We start from the raw sequence: 14,822 nt of genomic DNA on the forward strand, positions 1-14,822 counted from the left end.
TATATATATGTATAAAATATATATATAGAATTTTCATCTTTGATGTATGTCTTTATCCATTTCTTTTTTGGGAGGGTATTGAGTTTTGAACTTTGCACTGAGCTGTATCCCCAGCCCATGTATGTATGCATGTATGTATTTATTCATTTATTTGAGACAGAGTCTCACTACATTGCCCAGGCTGGACTTGAACATGCAATCCTACTGTCTTAGTCTCCCAGAGTGCTGGAATTATAGGTATGAGCCACATGCCCAGCTTATACATTTCATTTTTAATGGGTAACAAATTTCATGGAGTGGCTCTCCTTTAACTTACATACTATAATTTATTACATGTGTTTATTACTGTATGCTTGTACTGATCATAAATCTGTGTTGAATATATTCATAAATGAGCATTTGTGTGTGTGTGTGTGTCATACAAGGGGTTGAACCCAGAGCCTTCCCACTGTGGTACATCCCCAGTCCTTTTTTTTCTTTTCTTTTGAGACAGGGTCTCATTAAGTCATTAAGCAGCCAAGGCTGTGCTCAAACTTGTGATCCTCCTGCCTTATCTCCCTACATGTTAGAATTACTATAAGCATGTGCCACTATGGCTTGCTGAACATCTTCTCCTATGCTGCAGTTTGGTCTACATATACTCCCAGAAATACAATCACTGGTTAAAAGATAATAACATCACTGATATATTCTACTCCCTCAAAAAAAAAAAAAAAAGACACAGCAGCAGGGCAACTTCCCTAACCTTAAAGACCTTGGGATTCTAAGTCATGTTTAGAGAAGTACATTACTAAGTGAAGATGGACAGTGAAGTGAATTGAAACTATAGTTTTAGAGCAGAGAATGTATCTAGCAAATAACTTCTCAAAAATTTGTCACAGACTCTATGGTTTTATGGTAGTATATTCTAAATAAACAAACCGGACTAAAAACTTCACAAATACAAATTTCTTGAAATGAATGGTAGTTTCTTTCTGGGCTATTTGTTTTTTTTTTGTTTGTTTGTTTTTTTTTTGTGGTACTGGGGATTGAACTCAGGGCCTTGTGCATGCCGGGCAAGCACTTTACCACTGAGCTACATCCCCAGCCCTTTTTGGGCTACTTGTAGTCTTGAAAAAATTCTGTACCCTAATGAGAAAGACTCACCTTGCAGAACAGAGGGTGTAAATCAACTGCTTCTTACATTCTTCCCCACTCAATTTATCTAGAAATGCAAAATACACTGAGTATTAAATTTGATTATGTGAATAGAGAAAAAACTACTAAAATTGGAAGAAAATTACCTTTTCCATAAGCCATATCTTCCTTTTTGGTACTCAAGGCAGTAAGAATGATGGGCAATAACTCCAAAGATTTTCCATTCAGCAGGCCTCCCTCTCTGATAACATCAACACACTCATTGGCTAATTGAACCAATAATGGTCCTGGAAAATGGTGGGCCTAAGAGTTCAAGGGACATAAAAAACCTTTAGCAGGAAACCAAGGTTTCATATCTCTTCCCAAGAAATAAGTCACGGTGAAATTATTGAATTGATATTAAGTCACAGAACAGCCCTAATGGAATCATGGAATCATGCTATTCTGTTACACATTTGTATCGTTAAGGACTTCAAGGCTACAATCTTCCATCAGTTCCGCAACATTTTCAAACATGTCAACATTTAAAGGAGATTTATATTCATGGTTCCTTAAAAGTGATGTATTCATATAAGGGGTTTACACTCCACCCACTTTTCTGTTGTTTAATAATAGCTCTTCTTCACAAATAAGAACTATGCTAGGGGCTGGGAATATAGCTCAGTGGCATAAGCACCTGCTTGGTAAGCACAAGGTCATGAGTTTAATCCCCAGTACTGCAAAAAAAAAAAAAGAACTATGCTGGATTTGGCATTTAAGTTTTCCCTCAATGAATTAAAACCATCCAAAAGTCTACCCTGAAACAAGTTAGGTTTTATCTCCCATCTTACCTCCAACATTAGTAATCCTAAGATCTCAGATGCTACTTCTTTCTGTAAATCTCCTGATTCAACTAACTGGATACAACAAGTATATATCTTATGTCTCCTAAGGGCTCCATCTTCTTCAGAGCAAGGGGAACCTTATTGTTTTAAACAAGTGGTAAAGAACAAAAAAAAAGGAAGAAGTTTTACAAGATTGAAGGTTAAATAGGAGAAACAAACAGGTTTGTAGTGCAATTAAGAAATAATTATTAAACTTCTGATTAATATGGTATTTAGAACAGTGATACATAGGGCTCTAAATAAAGTGCTTAATTCACCCTGAATGAAGAGACTAAAATGTCCTTTCTTTTTTCATTTACTATTTTAATAATTATATAGAACAGGAAGACACTCTAGTATATCTTAGAGTTTGGAGGCAGGTGTTCAATAACCCCCCTGCCAAAAATTTTTTTTTGGTGTTTTTGAGACAGGGTCTCACTATGCAGTTCAAGCTGGCCTTGACCTCACTTTATAGCCCAGGCTGGCCTCAAACTTGCCGCCATCCTCCTGCCTCAGCCTCCCGAATGCTGGGATTACAGGCAATAACCCAAATTTAGTGGCTTTAACATACTTTCTTTCCTTTTTTCTCCAGCACTACAGATGGAACCTAGGGCCTTGTTTCTGCTAGACAAATGCTCTACCACTGAGCCACATCTCCCTGGTAACATACTTTATCTCTTGCCAGCTTGAACCACTGGTGGTATATCCATGACTGTCCCAGCAGGTAGTCTGAACCAAGAGATGGGACAGTCATGCAGGTATACCAGTGGGAATGTAACACATTCAAATCAGAGTAGCCAGGCACCAAGACATACAAATTACAGCTCCATGGTGAACCTACTAAGTGACTTCAACTAGAAGGGCAGAGTAGTAAAGATTGTGCAAATTCCTCTTCTCCATAAAAGATGAGAACACTGACAAAATAGCCAAAATCAACTTGTTCAAACTGTGGAAATTAGCCAGGTATGTGCCATGCACCTGTAATCCCAGGACTTGGGAAGCTAAGGCAGGAGGATCTCCATATGAACCACCCTGGGCTAAAGAGTAAGCTTAAGGCCATCCTGAACTACAGAGCATGACTGTCTTAAAAAAAAAAAAAAAAAAACTGTGGAAATTAACCAAAGGCTTTCAACAATCAAAGTAGTATTAATTCAAGAAAAATTGTTGAATCATAGTAAGAAAGGCAAGCTTTGTAGCATTTCAACCTGCTGCCGTCACACCTCTAGCCCAAGAGTCTTGAAAATGGTAAGATATTATATGTTCATATAAGATTTACATTAAGATGGCAATGTTATTCAAACTCATATAGATTGAACACAATCATTACAAAACTTCAGCTTTTTTTTTTTTAAGAAACCAACAAGCTTATCTTAAAATTTTTCATGGAAATGGAGTCACAATATCTAAAACAATCCTTAAAAGACTGAGTGGTACTCATAAAGAAAGACATACAGACAAGGGAACAGAACTGACAGTCCAGAAATAAACCCTTTTGATAACAGGCAATTGATTTTTACAAAGGTGCCACAGGCACAAAGGGATGAAGTCAAACCTCTACCTCACAACAGATACAAAAATTAACTGAAATGAAAGAGAGCTGTAAATCCTCATGATCTTAGATTAAATAATGGTCTACTAGATATGACATCAAAAGAAGAAGAAAAAAACCAACAAACTGGCCAGGCAATCATCTATAATCCCAGCACTCTGGGAGGTTAGTGCAGGACTGCAAGTTAAAACCTAACTTGAGCAACTTAGTGACTTAGTAAGATCCTGTTTCAAAATAAAAATAAAGGCAATCTGATTTTTAAGCACCAAGCATGTGATTTGACACTTCTTCAAAGTATACAAATGGCCAGTCAGCACATGGAAAAAAGTATGTCATTGGCCATCACAGAAATGCAAGCCAAAACCAAGAGACACCACTCCAGACTCACTCTTGGAGGCCTGAATTAACAAAAAGAGAAACAGGTAACAAGTGTTGAAAAGGATATAGAGAAATTCAAAGAGCCACTCTGGATAACTGGTAGTTAAACAGCTTATGATCCAGCAATTCTCCTCCTAGATATATACTCAGAAATAAACACATGTTCACACAAAAAACACAAATGTTCATAGTAATATCATTTATAGTGGCAGAAACAACCTGTATGTGCCTCAATTCATCAATGGAAAAATGCAATATATCCATATGGTGGCAGTAAAAAGACATATACTACAATACTACAAATATGGATCTCCCTTGGTAACAATGTGAATTAAGTCAGTCACAGAGAACTACATATAGAAAGGTTCTATTTACATGAAATGTTCAGAATAGGCAAGAGAGTAGTTCAGACAGAACGGAGAGCAGTGGTTTCTTACTGCAGGGAGTGACTGGGGGTTAGAGAGCGGATAGCTAGTGGCACAAAGCTAGTGGTTCTTTTAGGAGTAATGAAAATGTTACAACTCATGATTATACTAACAGCCAATGAACTGTACACTTTAAGTGGATGAACTATATGTGAATTATCTCAATTTTAAAAAACTGTGCCAGGCATAATGGCATGTATCTATAATCCCAGCTACTTAGAAGGGTGAAGTAGGGTGATCCCAAGTTTGAGACCAGCCTGGGTAAGATAGTGAGCCCTTGTCTCAAAATAAAATAAATAAAAATAAAAAGGGCTGGGACATAGCTCAGTGGCAGAGTACTTAGCTACCATGTGTGAGGCCCTGGATTTAATCCTTACTACTGTAAAATAAAACAAAATAAAACAAAACAAAACAAAAACACAACTGAATACTTTAAAGAGGATGAATTTTTTGGTACGTGGATACACCAATTTTTACAATGTCGACATTAACTATTGGTCATATACACAATTAACTTAACAGGACTGAGATGATGAGAAGACACTGTAGTCTCCATAAATACTATACTTGATAATTCATGATACTTTTAAGCTAGGCTTTCCAAATCTATGCTTCTAAATATAGTTAGTAACAACAATGGTAGCCACTGTAACTTGTACAGATTTATCTGACCAAGAAATAAACTATTCTTATCTCTTCTACTTAGTATATAGGCAGCTGCCACCTGCAAACCCACAAAATATTCAGCAAGTTCCCGTAACAGTTAAATCAACTCATTTTGGAAGTTCTTTTTAATGAATACGAAGAAGACTACCTATTTATTTTTTTTTGAGTCAGGGTCTCGCTATTAGTTCAGGCTAGCCTGGATTCACTATGTAGCCCAGGTTGGCCTCCAACTCAAGGTGATCCTCTTGCCTCCCAAGTGCTGGGATTACAGGTGTGTGCCACCAGGCCCAGCTAGGAAGACTATCATCTTTGCTCTCAATTTTCTTAGGGTAAGAAAACCAAGTTAACATGCTTTGTGAGTCCAAAGGCGCTTTTCATTTTTACCCTGTAGAATTTCATACTATTTCAATTTATAAAACCACTGTGAGTCACAATGTGAATACCAAAGAACTGGCCCTTGTTCAAGAAAGAAATAAATATGCCTTGCTGGGAATTAAGAATCTGTATAAGGGGCCCAAGAGATTTCATTTTACTCAACCCCAGAGCTGCTCCTCTGTGTCAAGCATAGATTAAGTACTAAGTACTGTGGTCTCTTCATCACAATTTTTTTTTCTTTTGTGACTTTTTGAGACAGGGTCTCACTATGTAGCTCAGGCTGGCCTTGGACTCACTTTGTAGCCCAGGCTGGTCTTGAATCGCAACAATCCTCCTGCCTTAGCCTCCCAAGTGCTTGGATTACAGGTATGTGCCACCCCGCCCAGCATTCTTCATCACAATTTTATAAATACAGGGAAACCAAAACATATTTTATGCAAAGTACATTCTTTATAGGCTCTAAAATCAGCCACATAAGCTCAGATAACCACTCCAACTCTAGTTAGCAAAACACTTAAGTATCCTAGACAGGAAAGTGCTGCTTTAAAGGGGCTGGGGATTTAGCTCAGCAGCACAGCGCCTGCCTGGCAAGCTCAAAGTTGTGAGTTCGATTCCCAGTACCGGACAAAAACAAAAAACAAAAAAACAAAAAAAAACAAATTTGGGCTCGGGATACAGCTCAGTGGCATAAGTGCCTGCCTGGCAAGCGCGAGGTCGTGAGTTCGATCCCCAGCACTGCAAAAAAAAAAAAAAAAAGGAAACTGCTGCTTTAGTTGATTCTGTAGAATTCCCAAAACACAAAGTATTCCAGTGGGGCTCAAACCGTAAGAAAACAATGCCAAATGTAAACAAATCTACCAATGAATCCAGTGACATGGAATGAAAATTAATTATTACCTCTGAAGATGGCTCTCAGGAGTGCTCCAGTGGCTTTTCCTTTTACTGCCTCCTTCTGAAGAAGACCAGTCACCTGCAATCAAAGAAAAAGCTACAGATCTCAGAGAACAGCTCCTTTACCTCAATGACCTAAACACTCTGAACGCAAAGGCACACACCTGTTAGAACATTCACAGGCCCTACATGTTACAAATACATAACCTGTTTAGATAGAGCATGATAAGTCTTAATAGGATCCTGGACTGTCAATACTAAAATCTATTCAGACATTCACCCTACAACTGAGTACCTGATCAGTACTACACACTTCACTGTCCCGTACCTGGGGGACCTATCTTCATCAATGAATACTTGTAGTTAATACAGGCATGACTGTGGATAACAGAACAGTAGGAGGGGAAAGGGTGATCAAAAAAAAGTAGAAAAAACTGCTTCTTGGCCACTTGGCTAAGATCAAGTGTAAAAAGCAGAAAAAATTCTGTAAAAGAAACAAGAGGCCAAGCTAGACAAGAATTTAAAAAAGGAAGGCAGCTTCAGCTAATGTGGTCAAAGCTTGTGAGGTAGATGACATTGAAGCAGATGCGTAAGGGGTGAGAAAAAGCTGGTTGTGAGGTAACACAGAGGATATGACAGATATTAGAAAGCAATCCTAGCAGCTGTGTAAAGAATGGGTTATAAAGCCAGGCATGGTGGCACATGCCTGTAATTCCAGCACTCTGGAGGCTGAGGCAGAAGGACTGTTGAGAGCTTAAGGCCAGCCTGGGCTACAAAGTGAGCTCAAGGCCAGCCTGAACTGCATATCAAGACCCTGTCTCAAAAAAGACCAAAAAAAAAAAAAAACCCCAAAACAACAACAACAAAAAAAAATGGTTATGGGAGACTGAACAGTGAAACAGGGATACCTCTTAGGAGATTGCTGTGTTCCAATTAGATGGTAGTGGCCAAGAGCAAGTGGCAGAAGAGGCATCGTAGTTGAATTGGGTCTCACTCAAACTTTACGTACTGATGTTCTAAACCCTGTACCTCACACTGTGACCTTATTTGTAATGAGACAGCTGCAGATATAATTAGCTGAAGTCATCAGGGTGGGTCTTAATGCAATATATGACGGATGTTCTCACAGAAAGGGGAAATCTGGACACAGTCATGTACACAGGGAATAAAATCATGGATTTCATCTCTTATGCAGTGAGCATGGTCTTTCTCACTGGAGTCCATCTCTCCCCTCTTAAATCACATAATGAAAGTATAACGACTCCTTGTCGAGACCCTCCAACAGCATTCCTACCTGCAAGTCTGAGTGCCTGTTTCCTCCTAACCTCACCAAAGGTGTGTTGTCAAGTAGTTCAGTTTTTCTAATCTGATGGGAAACAGTATGCTTTATATTTCTCTTACTGCAAGTGAAGTTGAGCATATTTTCTTATGCTTAAGGCCACTTTTGTGTTTATAAGATTGTTTTCCCCAGAGTTTTGGCTTTTTTTCTATAAAATTTTTAAATCTTTTCTCTCCTCAGTTATTGTTATTTATTCAGGATATTAACTTCTACCTGTGATATGTTGCAAATATTTTCTCCAAGTCTGTCATTTGTCTTTGACTCTGCTTATATTTTGGCCATGCAAATTTTCACATGTTTTTCTTTCTTTCAAATTTATATGTAGAAAATTTATCAGTATTTTACTGCACTTAAGATTTCAAGTTGTACTCAGAAAGTTTTTCCTGCACTGATATTAAAGAGGAATTTGATGTTTTCTACATGTAGAGACCAGACTGATTTATAGCTTACTCCTGAATATTGTGAAGAAATCTAATTTTTTACGTATTTTCTTCCCAAATGCTTATCTAGTTGTCCCAACATTTATCAAAGTCCACCTTTACCTCAGTATTTTGAAATAGGGTTTTATCATATTCTACAGTTCACATGTAGCTGGACTATTTAGATTTTCTGTTTTACCCCTCTATTTAGTCTATCCATTCTATTCTGTTCTTTCTATTCTATTCCATTGTCTACTCATCTATTGATGTACCATTACTGTACCACTCTTTTTCTTTTTGGTCTTTTTGAGACAGGGTCTTGTTAGGCAGTTCAGGCTAGCCTTGAGCTCACTTTGTAGGCTCAAAGTAGGCTGGTCTCAAACTCTCAATGATCTTCCTGCCTCAGCCTCCTGAGTGCTGAGATTACAGGTGTGTGCCACCACGCCCGGCCATACTATACCACTAACTATAAAGCTTTTTAGGAAAGGAAGTAAAAATAATCTATTTTATACATGTACCAACTCCTCATGATGAATGTAATCATTATGTACTACAAACATGTACTAATAAAAAAGCAATTTTTAAAAATTATAAAGGTTCTTATAGTGTTTGGTATTTGGTAGGGTTAATTCTCCCTCAAAACTTAACTTTTCAATGTTTTTCCAATTGTTCCTGTGTGTTTCCCAAGAAATTTTCAATCAGCTTACCTAGTTCCACAAAATTATTCATTAGAATTTCTAACACTGCATTAAATTTACAAGTTAACTTAGGGAAAACTGACATCTAGATAGCAATGAGACTCTCTGATCAAGAACACAGGATCTAGGTAGGGAATAGTGGTGCACATCTGTAATCTCAGCACGTGGGAGGCTGAGCCAGGAGGGTTGCCGCCAAGTTCAAGGCCAGCCTGGGCTCCATAGTTAGTTTAAGGCCAATGGGAACTACATAGTTCACAGTTTCAAGACTCTATCTTGAAAAAAAGAAAAAAAAGTGTTTTAGTTTTACTCATATGAGTTCTTGACATTTTATAAATTTATTCCTATTTTGTCTTCTTGGTTGCTACCGTAAATAGTCTTTCTCATTCACTGTTTTTCTAACTAGTTATTTTATGTATATGAATACTATTAATTTTTGCATGTTAATTTTATATTCTGCTACCTTAACGAGCTGGGTTTTTAAAATTAAACTGATTGGTACATTTTAGGTATACCTAATGATCACATTCATCATAGGGAATTTGTACCTGTACATGATATAACTAAATTTTTTTTTTTCTCCCCATTCTCCTACCTTCCCTTCAACTCCTCTCCCTGTCGTAATTTATAAAAGCTTTGTTTCCATTTTTTCCTTCTTTTATCAATTCCTTTCCTTTCCTTTCCTCCCCCATACCCCTCCATAAAGTTCCCCTTCCCATTTGAACATTTTCTTCCTATTTCACAATAGCTACTATACATTTTGGATCCTTATTTACACTTTCAGTTTCTCACACCAGAGAAACAATGCAATATTTACACAAGTGCGTTATGAACTGTTAATAGATGATTTTATCACAGTTCTCTAGGGTTTTCCAGGTACATATCTTGTCACCTGAAAAAGATGGTTTTATAGCTTCTTTTTCTATTCTTACGCCACCAACGGCATTCTCCAGGCTATCTGTGTTAGCTAGCAGACCAGAACCAGATCAACAGTAGCAGTAGTAGGGACCACGTCGCTGTTCCTGGACTACCTGGCAATGCCTTTAGGATTTCCCTTTAGGTGCTAACAATAGATAGGACTTAGCTTCCTACACTGCATCTTGTTAAGGAAATAGCCGGGGGCTGGAATTTAGCTCAGCGCCACAGCGCCTGCCTGGCAAGCACAAGGTTGTGAGTTTGACTCCCGGTACCGGAAGAAAAAACAAGGAACTAGCCACCTATTCCCGTTCTCTCAAATTTTTATTAGAAATAGATGTAGAGTTTTGCTGAAGGTTTCATCACGAAGATAATCATAAGGTCTTTAGAGTGATATCCATCTCAATTTCGTGGAGCCAACCTTATATTCCTGCTATCAAAACTCACTTGGTTGTGGTTTATTTTTTTAACATGCTGAAATTTGTACCTTACTATGTAAGACTTTGGAATCATTGCTCACTAAATGCTGTAAGTTTATAATTTCCTTTTTGGACACTACCTCCATCAAGTTTTACATATTTTAGGTAACAATGTTGTACTTCATTCAGACTTTTTTTGGAAGTCTTTCATTATGGCTCTGAAATACTGTGTACAGCATTAGCACTACCTTTCTGATCTCTGAAGCTGTTAGAAATCTACAGAAATTATCTGTGTCTGGCATTTCTGTGTGAAATAATTCCTTGACAACTTTGTCTATAGGAACTGGTCTGGGTCAGTTTTACTAAACTATATATGCCAAGAAATTATCCATTTCTTTACAGGCTTTAAATTTATTTGCATAGAGACAAAGTAGTCTCAGTCTTTGAGACTGCTCTGTACTGTTATTTCACGTTTGTCATTTCTCATTTTTGTGCATGTCTTTATTGTTTTGATTAACTCTGTTAATGGTTCAGTCTTTCAAAGAATTGGGCTTTTGATTAATTTGATCTATTATTTTTCTGTTCTCCATTAATTTCACTTGTAACTTTTTGTTGTTATTTTGCTGCTTCTTCTATGTTTTTGAGTTTTGAATTCACTTACTTTCATTTTTATTAATAGAGGTGGTATTTAACAGAATTACATGGATTCTGATTTGCAGTGTTTTCATTATGTTCAGAACTCTTGTAATTTTTCTTTGTATATCTCTTCTTACCCCAGAGTTTAGAAGATATTCTAGCTCTAGATAAAAGGGTCTTTTTTGTTTACATTTTTCACTTCTAGTTTTACTGCATTGTGACTACAAAATATGGTATGCAATATTTATATTTTATGAAATATTTGTGATCTAGTGTATGATCTATGATTAATTTTTATGTTCTTTTTTCAATCTTGAATTTGGCCTTTTTTAAAAAAGCACAGCATAGAACTGTCACAGGATAGGAAATTACAAAACACAAATAAATAGTATTTTCAAATATTTTTAAAGCTACACATAAAAATCAATAGGCTGGGGCTGGGGATTTAGCTCAGCGGCAAAGCACCTGCCTGGGAAGTGCAAGGTCATGAGTTCGATTCCTGGTACCAGAAGAAAAACAAAAACAAACAAACAAACAATCAATAGGAAAAAAAAAAACCAATCAATAGGCTAACACAGACCTAAATTTTGGGAAATAATCCTTAAAATTCAATTCATTAGCTACACATTTTGAACAAAAAGCTCTTCTCATATTTTCCAATGTACTGATAGGTTTATAGATGCCCTGGTTTCTTTTCAATAGGTAAACAGCCCAAATTCAGCTGCTTTACTTAAAATTATCAAATTGTTTTGATAAAAAATTACCATGCCCTTAAATTCTCAATCAGGATTATAAAGATATGAGCTCAAATAGTTCTGCTGTCCAAATAGAAACATCTTAACTGGTACATCTCGATAACCATATAGATACTGCACTAAAATCAGTAATCCCATACCTGACATTCATTTACATGGAAAGTTAATTTTCTTTTTATTTTTTTATTTTATGGAAAAAAGTAAAACAAAATTTCATAACAATATAATAGGAGGACAACAATAGTTAATACATTGCATACTGTTATCCAGGGTCTCACTATGTAACTTAGTAATTCAGGCTGGCCTTGAATTAACTACATAGAACAGGTCGGCCTCAAACTCATGGTGATTTTCCTGCCTCAGACTTCTGAGTGCTGAGATTACACATGTGCGCCACCACACCTGGCAATTTTCTTCTGTATGAAAATTTTACTGTAAATAATGTTAAACTATTATAATCACACTTCAAAATAAAGGTACACACATAAAAAATAATATTTTAATACACATAAAAAATAATATTTTAATTTTATACTAATAATATTTTAATACTAATACTAATATTTCAACACTATACTCAAATTTTCCACTGTAAAAATATTAAAGAGTTGGAAAAAAATAGGATCTAAACTACTAATGCTTATTACTTTTGGATTTTTTTTTAACAGTTTATCATATAGCTAATAAGTAGGTATTAAAAGTTAACTGTAGGAAATCCAATCCTTTTCAAATAATTTGGAAAAAATGGTTTGTTTACATACAAAGCATGTGCACTGAACTTCTCATAAACTTCAACTACATTTCCATGCACTGGAAATATCTACCTGATATACAGACAAGACAATGTACAAAAAATATATCTTGTTCTTGTATCTTACAATACACAGAAAAATACCTATGAAAATGGAAATGTTTACCTATTTAGCTTCCAATAAATCAGTGAGAAATTTTAGCCCATTTCAATTTCTTTCTAAAGAAAGACTAAAGAGTTATGTATTGGTGGTTTACTTTGACCCTTATTAGACATATATTTTTTAAATACTTGCCTAATTATATGTGACTTAGAGTCTTACTGTTGTATCACAGTATACATGACATTTTTTTTAACATGGTATTTCTTAAGTCAGCAACAGAAAGGCACAATTAGCAAGCAATAAAATAAAATTCAGTATCTGATTTATTAAATAGAGGCCAAAAATAGCTTTTAAAAAAGTACATTTAACACAATGTACAGAACCTAAAAAAATAAGAAATCCAAAATCAAGCTTTTCTGAAAGTTTGGTCCATTAAAAACGCTCCCCATGCTCAACATCATGGCTAACCTGAGAGATGGCAGTGTAAAAAGAGGCAGTAAATCAGTATGTTGGAGCATATGAATCCTGGTTTAGTAATTATGCAATTCTGTTAGAAATGGCTCTCATGATAAACAAATGTTAAACATTATTTGTTAATAACAACATACCTGTATTAATTCCAAATACACAGGCACAACTGTTTGCATATTACTCTTGATTTTATAATATGCACCCAATTGTTTAAAAACTTAGGTATATTATTTTATATATAACATATATTAGATATGATTGCATATTATGTGTATTTCTCTCTGCATCTCTCTCTCCTCCCTCATATAAACTTGAATCCAAAAAACACAAAACTCTCCAAACATAAACATTCTAAATGGAAACTCAGCATTTTCTCTACTAAATAGATCAGCTCACAAACTCTGGATGTGCAATGATAAAATGCACTGACTCTTAAGAATCTACTTAAACAATTATTTAAAGTAAATTCTTGCCAAAGCCTAACTCTGACCTTTTACTTACAGTATATTTTTAGATGTCAGTAACTGGTACTCTTCTTTCTTATTATAAACTGTATTTTCCCATCAAGAGATACCAATAAACAAAAATACGTAGAGAACAAGTGATGTGATAGAGAAACCAGCCATTCCATAGATAATATACCAATAATGAAGTTCAACTTCCATGTGCTGTCTTCCTTTTTGAATATCATCACATGGTATTTTCAAGAATTTACAGGCTAAAGGAACGGTGATCTTTTTCATACTTGACTATTGGTACAACTTTCATTCCTATGAGGACCCACAATATGGCTTTTGCAAAGACAACCAGAGTAATGGGAGGCTTGGGCAAAGGTAAAATGTCTGGAGAAGGATATAATATTAAACTCATGCTGTGAGTAATGTGATTGTTTGGTTTGTTTTTTGTTTTCGTTTTTCTTCTGGTACCAGGAATTGAACTCACGACCTTGTACTTGCCAGGCAGGCGCTGTGCTGCTGAGCTAAATCCCCAGCCCCCACTGTGAGTAATATGACAATCCCATACAATTCCAGCATCACACCAAGAATCTCCGCTGTGTCTCCTTGGGATGTGCTCCGGGTGTCAAGAGTGAAAGAAAGATCTCCCAAGCTAAATGGAGGCCAGTGATAATAAGTGAAGCACATTTGCGAGTTGGGTTGAAGTTGTTAATCAGGTCCACAAACGGATGGAAGACAGCCAAGATTAAAATGGAGTATAGGAATCCAGCAGTAATGTCTAGAGAGAGTGCATGCTCATATACATCCTGGTCGGCCACACCAGTGAGCTCTAGCAGAGAATAAGCATCAGGTCATACACCAGAGGGTATTGCCTGTGGCTTAGGTGAGCAGGATCAGCATGATGGGGATGGTGCAGGACATGGCGTGGGTGGAGGGCAGACTGTACTCGGAGTTGTACAGCAACCTCCAGCTCGACCACGGACAGAGAGGTGGGATCACATCCTTGGTGTACTGGCCCAGGCACATGACCGTCACTCAGATGATCTCCAGGCTATGGCCCAGGCACATGACCGTCACCCAGATGATCTCCAGGCTGTGGCCCACTAGTGGGTCCAGGTTCCAGATCCAGGAGGGGAAGAGGATATAGAAGAGCTCATTGCCCAGGCAGAACAGAGTGGTCAGTTGTTCACGAGCCTCCCTACCCCTGGGTCAGCGAGTTGCGCAGGCCTCTGTCACCAGCCTAGCCCGAGACCCAGGCAGCTGGGTGCTGTTCGCTATCCCCAGGGGCTAGTGGCTTGAGTCTTGGCCTCCAAGGGGCTGTGGCACCTGCACACCACAGAGGCTGGAAGCGGGCCACCTTCTGCAGCTCCCCCAGCCAGCTGGCCAGCAAGACCAGGCACTGCCCCAGAGACATGCTGAAAGGACAGGCGGGAGACTGCACCAGTCCTCCACCCAACCCAGAACCATCTTCTAACTTTTAAGTTCTTAAGAAAATGTATCTCGCTGCCAGGGGTAGAGCACAGTGGCATAACACCTGCCTTGCAAGTGCAAGGTCCTGAGTTTGATTAGCAGTACCACCC

General features: G+C 37.3%; 1 protein-coding gene and 1 pseudogene across 2 annotated transcripts in view; both read right to left on the minus strand.

The window, feature by feature from the left end:
• The window catches only part of Fanci (Fanconi anemia, complementation group I), a 69,122-nt gene that overhangs the window by 45,219 nt on the left and 9,081 nt on the right, over positions 1-14,822 (minus strand). For both annotated transcript variants that reach the window (XM_005381555.2, XM_013512604.1), the window contains exons 3-6: positions 6,291-6,363; positions 1,968-2,098; positions 1,284-1,440; positions 1,147-1,204 (exon numbers count right to left, since the gene is read on the minus strand). In XM_005381555.2, the coding sequence (XP_005381612.1) occupies positions 1,147-1,204; positions 1,284-1,440; positions 1,968-2,098; positions 6,291-6,363 (419 nt within the window). The remainder of the gene's footprint in view (positions 1-1,146; positions 1,205-1,283; positions 1,441-1,967; positions 2,099-6,290; positions 6,364-14,822) is intronic.
• LOC106148114 lies at positions 13,351-14,268 on the minus strand (annotated as a pseudogene).

Source organism: Chinchilla lanigera, unplaced genomic scaffold, assembly GCF_000276665.1.
Source record: "Chinchilla lanigera isolate Chin_1 unplaced genomic scaffold, ChiLan1.0 scaffold00015, whole genome shotgun sequence".
NCBI lineage: Eukaryota > Metazoa > Chordata > Mammalia > Rodentia > Chinchillidae > Chinchilla > Chinchilla lanigera.